The sequence below is a fragment of the Cicer arietinum genome, chromosome 4 (assembly GCF_000331145.2).
Source record: "Cicer arietinum cultivar CDC Frontier isolate Library 1 chromosome 4, Cicar.CDCFrontier_v2.0, whole genome shotgun sequence".
Taxonomy (NCBI): Eukaryota; Viridiplantae; Streptophyta; class Magnoliopsida; order Fabales; family Fabaceae; genus Cicer; species Cicer arietinum.
The window spans coordinates 56,130,945-56,139,140 of NC_021163.2; the positions used below are offsets into that span (position 1 = coordinate 56,130,945).

Below are 8,196 nucleotides of genomic sequence, written 5' to 3' on the forward strand. Positions count from 1 at the left end.
AATAATAAGATATTGGTAAAAAAAAAAGTAATAATAAGATATTAGTAAAAAAAAAGTAATAATAAGATAAAAGCAACCAAACTTTTTTCCTTTTTTTTTTCTTTTTGTGTTGTAATATAAAAATAATTGAATTTATATTTATGGTTAATTTAAAGAATTTTTATACTGTCAATCAATTACAATAATTACATTATTAATTATGTTTATCTTTTGACATAATTACTTATAAAATTGCTTATATAATTGACAATAATTTATTGATTATGTAAAACTTTGTACAATATAAAAATTAAAAAATATTTTAGTTAGACACAACATAATCAATCATGTGTGTGACTTTATAGTAGTTATTGCAAAAGTCAAAACATTATCAATCATCTAACGGTTTATCATTGATTTACAGTATAAATTATTTTACACGAACAATGTATATAACTTAAATTCTAAAAATATAATTAAAAAATATAAACTTCATTTTTTATACAGAAATATATAAAAAAATGTAATCAAATTAATATGCTCAACTAAGGGAGGTTGAGTCTAACATAAAGAGTTAAATTACAACAACGTAATGAACTTGAGTTTGAATCTGTTATCTACATTTAATATTCTACACAATTTCTCCACTCCGTTACCAAATCTAAAGGGCTATTTCTTAGGTTTACCATTTTATTGTATTAAACATGGAAAAAAAAAAAATCTAATTGATATTGTAAAAGCATATGTTAACCAGACCTTTTCCACATATTTCACTCCAAATTCCAAGCAACTTACAAAAAAGTAGGGGTCTTAAAAAAACCAAAAATTGAATCAAACTGCATAACTGAACTGATTCATAAAAATTGAGAACTAAACTGTTTTCGAACTGATTTTTAAAATTAGAAACCGAATCAAGCCGATTTTCGGTTAAAAAAAACTAAATCGAACCGGTTTTCAATTTCAAAAATTGAACAAAACCGGTTTTTAGCTCGAAAAAAACGAGAACGAATTTGTTTTTTTAGAAGTAATTAGGGGTAATTATGTAAAATTGGGTCTATAGGAACAAAAAAACTAAGTTAAACCAATTTAATTCGATTCAAAATAATAAACCGGTTCCCAGTTTATAAAATAGTTCGATTCGATTTTTTGAACTTAAAATTGGTTCGGTTTAATTTTTTCAAACTAAAAACTGATTCGATTCAATTTTCAAATGATTCTAGAGAAGTCTCTTGGAACACATGTTTTTTTTCTCATATTGCAATATCAATTAATCCTTTAATCAAGCAAGCACTATATGGACTTCATTACTAGTTTCTTTATTCTTTGTTTAAATAACTTTTGTTATTTATTCCCATCACACAATATTTGAATTATCTGATCTTGTTTTCTCATGCCATGTATAGAGGGGAGAGACTTGGTAATTAAATTATGTAAAAATTTTGATCTAGTAATTCTGTTGAAGATTTTTCTTCTTCTTTCTGTTGATTTCTCTTACATTATTGTTTCTATTTAATTTAATAGATCTTCATTATATGACTTGTTGATTTCTGAGTTCAGTATTTGATGCAACCACTCTTGAGTAATTTATTTTTAATCTTGGATAAATTTTTGTTAGAGGTTGGGTTAAAGTCACAAGCTCACAGCTGAAAACGCAACATTTTCATCAAATTTCAATTATTTTTAAATTTCTTTAAACATCTGAATAATTAATCTCAACAAACATTGAATCCGTGTGAAACTGTTAATTGTTCGTCCACATCAATATATTAAAAACATGAAATTCCAAGAATGGATATATGAAGATCTGACATTAAATCTGAAATAAGATGTAAAAGAGCATAGCTAGGTACGATTTTTCAGTATATCAACACTCAATTGTATATGCAATATAATTGCATCTTTATTTTCTATGTCTATAGTGGGGGGTTTATCATGTGCTTTTTTCTTCTGAGAAAAACAATGGCAAAAAGTTAAAACAAAGGAAGGAAAAAAGACATGTAACATAACTCAATAGAGGATCTGTATCCATCTCAATGCATGTTGAAGTTATGGGGTTTAGGTGAGGAAGGAAAAAAAAGTAGAGAATAGAGACTTGGAAATTGGCATAATTTAAGACATTTGATTGATATGGTGCAAGACTAAAGAAAAACCCCTAACTTTTATAAATGCAAAAAAAGGTTAAAAGTGGGAATTTAGGTTGGTGTGACAGAATCATAGCCATTGACTTTAACACTTAGTTTAGGATGGTTGAATCACTAACAATTAAGTAATCAACATTGCTATAATTAAAAGTGGGAAATAAATTACTACATGAATGATTTAGAGTAGGAAGACAAGTCATCATTTGTATGGTTCATAGCAAGATGAGAATCACTGGCAATATGATTCACATTGGAAAGAAAATTCACCCCAAGTATGAATATCATAATATCGTCATCAGCTTAATCATATTAACATATCAAGTGTCTTCCATAACTACAACTAAACATGATCTAGACAGTGATAAATCAAGAATGGTATTAAAGCTTATAAAGCCATATAAACACTGCATTGGTAATAGTATTTATCTGGGGAGCCCTTGTCGCAAAAAGGATTATATTCTTAATAAAATGCATTGACTTTCTAACGTAAAAAGAACACACCTATGAATAGAATGTTTGGTTTTTCATTTAGAATTTTAAACATAATTTTGTAATAGAAAATGAGGTTGACGTGACATTTTATTTGGTTCAATATTAACTACCATTGATCAAAATTAATTTTAACTCAAATTTACATTTAACTAAAAATAATTAAATGGGTACTTTTGCATTGTCCATTTCACATATAGAATTATAAAAACTTTCTACCCACTTTGCTACTAAGTGTTATATTATTCACATTGTATCATAATAAAGTGTTGAGTTTTTGGTTGAAATTGAAATAGTCCTACATTTTTTAGAATGGTAAAGGAAGAAGGACCTCAATACTATATATATGACTCTAGTTCCTCATTGTAAGTTGCATCGGTCAAAAACACTTTAAATTTGTATCTGACTTTTTTTTTTGTCTCTTATACTATTATGTTAGAGTGTTGTATTAAAAAAAATAATAAAAAAATGCTTTATAATTGAAGTTATTTTAGCTTTTTCTGGTATAAATTAGATATTGCAATTTGTATCTATCAAGTGACTTTTAATCGCGACACATTGAAAGTATCTTGTAAAATTTTTAATGCCACTACATTTTAGAATTTGAGACATTGAGTTAAATTCAATTTTTTTTTTTTTAATGTAACTGCATTTGGAAGTTTGAATTTGAGATATTGAATTTAGTTGAACTGAGGTTTATCATCTCATCTATTATTTAAATATTTTAATTTTAATGCTAAATATTTATATTTATCTATATTTTAACTTCTACCTTTCTCCCTAAATACAAGTTACATTCGATAAAAAAAATTTATTTATAAATTTAAATATCGATATTGTTAAATTGAACGTCTTATTTTTGTTTGAATTCAGAACTTCACAATTGTATTTATCATCTATTCTAAAAGAAAATAACAATTGTATTTGACTATTTTACACAAATTAAGATTAAGAAAAAATGATAAATGAAAGAGAAAATAATAATTTTACCACATTATTCTTATTAACGTATTCTACATATCATAAATATAAAATAAAAGAATAATAAATTAAAATGATGTACATAATATTGATCAGAAAGTGTAATTTAAAAAAAATAAAATTCCATTAAAAACAATGAGAACATTTTTTTGCACAAATTATTTTTTATAAATATTACTGGTATCGTAGAAGGAAGGAATATTAAACAAAAGAGTATGTTAAAATATCTAAATGTTAGTACCAAAAAAGTATCTATACCTTAAATGATCATATTAAATACATCCTATACTTTTCTTAATATAAAGATATAGTTATAGTAATAATAATAATTTAATAAAGTATATAAAGTAGTAGTATAAAATTAGTAATTAGTTTAACCCAAAAAAGATTTCAATTTTTATGAACGTTTAAATTATTTTACACAATCAATATTTTGTAATAGATTATTTGAGAGATTCTACACAAAATTAAAAGATATTGATAGATTGTAATTCGAGAATAGTAATATACGATTTGTAAGAATCCATTAAAATGCACAAATAATATACTTTTTTTTACTATCATTTGATTGTGTTATTTGTTATATTATTATCTTGAGTATTAAAAGGTCCATGATTAAAATAGAACAAGTCAAAACCCTAAAATTTATGTTACAGCATCAATATAAATAGCGCCGCCTCAGTCTTCTTCTCCATCTAGTTCTCAGATTCTTCACTTCTTCTTCTTCTGAAACCGTGAAATCGTCTCTAGATTTCACTTCTTCGTCTGCTGCGATCGTGTGCGCCAGCTTCCTCCTTCTTCCCGTATAGCCGTACACTCTCAATCTCCCTCAAATCGAAGCTTCTAATTTCCGAACAATTTTCGCTCTCCACGATGGAAGAAGCTATGCTAAGCGATGAATTACCCAAATTCAGAGACATTAGACGCTATTATTGCCAATACTGCGGAATCTGTAGGTCCAAAAAAACCCTAATTACATCACACATCAATTCCGTACACAAGGTACTATTTTTGTTGGAATTCAATGTTTGATCTATACTTTAATTCAAATTGGTCTCTCGATTTCTTGAAAATTAATCATCTTGTAGTTTTATGGTTTTGGGATTTTTTTAGGGTTTAAAAGCATCTTAAAAATACTAATTTTTGTTGTTGTTGTTTGTCTTGTTTTTTTAAATTATTCTACAGTTATGTATCTTATATTGAAACATGTTTGATTGATTAGATACTATGAAACAGACACAAACCAGACACTACAGTTACATAGTACACAAGCACCTATAATAATTCATGGAAATCCAAGCCCCTGTTTGGATAAACAACTTATATAACAGTTTATAGCATAAGCACTTATGTATAAGCTATTTTAATAACACAAGGTAAACTAAAGTCAAATGTTTTTGTACAATCGATGACCTGTTTTCGTAAGTTATCCTGGATAGCTTATGAAAATTAGCTTAAAACAGTTCATGAACATTTCATAAGCTGTTTCCTTTAGTTCTCCCAAACAGACTCACATATGCTTATGTCACTAGATAAACTCTAATAACCCAATCCAAACAAGGCCTAAATATTACCATCTTTGTTGGTGTTGGGCACACGACACATATTCAATGCAAGTGTCAGGGTTATGTAGCTTATATATGATATTGTATTATTGTTGACCTTTTGATATGTGTTTTAGGAGGAGGTTGAGAAAACAAGAGTTGAAGCTGAAGCTGAAACAGAGGGTGTACTCAAAGCTAATACTTGTGAGGAATGTGGTGCTAGTTTCAAAAAACCTGCTTACTTGTTGCAACATATGCAAAGTCATTCACTTGAGGTATTTGCTTAAATTATAAATCTCGTGTTGTTCTATTTTATTCCATTTTGTGAATACATGTGCAATTGGTCGACTAAGTTTTTCTGGTTTATACTTTATATAATTCATTGTTTAATTTATTTGTGAGGGATTTTATATCATTAGATTAGATGGTTTGTATGAATAAATGTGAAGATGATATGCATGTTTCTATTTGCTGAAAAATATGAATGAGCTAAAGAGACATGTTTTTGCAGGAAAGTAAATTTTTAGACACTAAAATGATCTGTAAAATTATGGACATTATAGTGTGAAGCATTGGATCCCAGAGATAGAACTCCAATATGCACGAGGCAACATGCTTGACCTTGATGAATTAGTATCAGGTAGGGAGACCTCCTGAGAAGCTTCATCAAGGATGCCTCGGTCACGCTCAATTCAAAACGAGGTTGGCAGTTTGTTCATATGTTTCTCATGTTCTTGTCAAAGCTCGTTGGTACCATTTAGTTTTATCATCTCTTTTGTTTTCTTGCTTTAATAGTTTTTTGTCATCTGTTACAGAGGCCATATGTTTGTAGCCTTGAAGATTGTAATGCAAGTTACAGAAGAAAAGATCATCTGAATCGTCACCTTCTACAGCATAAGGGGAAAACTTTTAAATGTCCTATAGAGAATTGTAAAAGTGACTTCTCGTTGCAAAGCAATTTGAAAAGACATATTGATGAGATTCATGATGAGAATTCTACGTCTGTTAGTAGTGAAAATCAGAAGCAGTTTGTATGTCCAGAAATTGGTTGTGGAAAGGTTTTCAGATATGCATCACAGCTACAGAAGCACGAAGATTCTCATGGTTAGTTTCTTTTCTTTGGATCTTCTGCATGAATTTGCAAATATTTCATTCAGTGTTTGTTGGGTTGCCCTTTAATAAGATTTCTGAATATTGTTGGCACAATTTTGAACAAAGCCTTTTATTTTTTTCTACAGTTAAGCTGGAGACGATTGATGTGGTGTGCTTAGAGCCTGGCTGCATGAAACATTTCACTAATGCCGAGTGCCTTAAAGCTCATGTTAAGTCATGCCATCAACACATGACCTGTGAAACTTGTGGGAGTAAACAATTGAAGAAGAACATGAAGAGGCATCTTCGCACACACGAAGCCAGCAGTCCATCCAAAGTATTTCAATGTGAATTTGAGGGTTGTGACTGCACATTCTCAACTGTAAGATGCCTCCGATCATTAAATGGCATGATATACATGCTACATGAATTCCAAATTATTGGTTACATTTTCTAACTTCCTTTGAATATTGAACTGTTGGTTTGTATCACAACAGAAATCTAATCTTCATACACATGAGAAGGCTGTACACATTCAAGTGAAGCCTTTTGTGTGTGGATTTCCTGATTGTGGCATGAGGTTTGCATACAAACATGTGAGAGATAATCACGAAAAGACCGGGAAACATGTTTTTACCTTGGTAAGTTCTGTCCTTGATAACTCTTATGGTTTAAAAATTGTGACAAATCATTCTATGTATTGAAATGCTTATCAATCTTTTGTTTTATTTATAGGGTGATTTTGAAGAAGCTGATGAACTATTCAGGTTAAGGCCTAGGGGTGGTTCGAAGAGAAAATGTCCTACAGTAGAAATGTTGGTTAGGAAAAGAGTTACTCCACCAAGTCATTTGGAAAACTTATTTATGCAAGAAAGTGAGTAACATAGATCATAGTTCATTCTCTAGGCAAAAAGTTATGCGCTGACCTTGGTTATAGAAAGTTCACCATGAACTTGAAGTGCCAAGGATTGTATTATAGAAAGTGATGCACTGGGTGTTTTATCATGTATCCAACAATTCAATTATGCCACGTCTGCTTTCACTTGTGATTTTTGTTCTATTAAATAGTTTCCCTGTTGAAATTATAGGAATTTGTGTTGAGCAGGAGGAAAAGGGAGAACAAACTTTGAAATAATAGAATAAAATGTTTATATATTGTGTAATATATGTTATAAAATATAATGCTAACGCCTATTTGTATAAATTTAACGTGTACATCTGTATATATAGTTTCCTTTATTTCCTGATTTGGTTATGAATTAATTAGAATCAATGTATTTAATAATTAGATTGATTATATTGTTGTCCTTATTCGAATATTCGACTCTGTATTCTAAAAATATTCTTCAGATATACGGAACAAAGTCATTCAGCCAAGTTTTCAATTTGGTATCGAGTTTTTAGGAAAATAAATATTCTTCCTTTATCTTTCCCTGGGCAGAACCCTTTTTACATTCAAATGCATTCCATACCATGTTTGATGAAGGACATTTCAATTAGTATTGTAAAAAAAACGGCTATACCATAATGGAATTTGAACAAACCTGGTTAGTTCCATAATAAGGTGTTTAGTAAAATTTGTTGTTGAACAGCAATATTCTGATTTTACTGTGTCTATATTAGACAAAAAGTTTGCATCAGGTATTTGTTAATTGTTGGGGGCATTTCGGTTACTTCGAGAAGAAACAAGATGTAGTGTTACTGTCTAGTGTAGAAGATGAATATTGTGCTTTTCATCATGCGAGTACAGAGAGCCCTATGGCACTTATTTGTGGTATATGGAATAAAGACATTCAGCCAGTTTTCAATTGTATTGATCTTATCCATGGGGAGTCATTCACCATGCCCTGGTCCAAGTCTCTAGCCTTGAACTACATACACTAGGGTTCAAATCAAATAATTTTTATTTCAGAACTAAAAATCAACAAACACACTTTAAATCACTCAAAAATATTTGATATATTATTTTT

General features: G+C 29.3%; 1 protein-coding gene across 1 annotated transcript; it reads left to right on the top strand.

Moving 5' to 3' along the window:
* Window positions 1-4,233: 4,233 nt before the first annotated feature.
* Window positions 4,234-7,473, top strand: LOC101512638 (transcription factor IIIA). Its single transcript, XM_004498279.4, has 6 exons — window positions 4,234-4,592; window positions 5,272-5,409; window positions 5,950-6,238; window positions 6,373-6,608; window positions 6,724-6,867; window positions 6,962-7,473. The coding sequence occupies exons 1-6, from the start codon at window positions 4,464-4,466 to the stop codon at window positions 7,106-7,108; spliced, it is 1,083 nt and encodes a 360-aa protein (XP_004498336.1). The 5' UTR covers window positions 4,234-4,463; the 3' UTR covers window positions 7,109-7,473.
* Window positions 7,474-8,196: the final 723 nt, after the last annotated feature.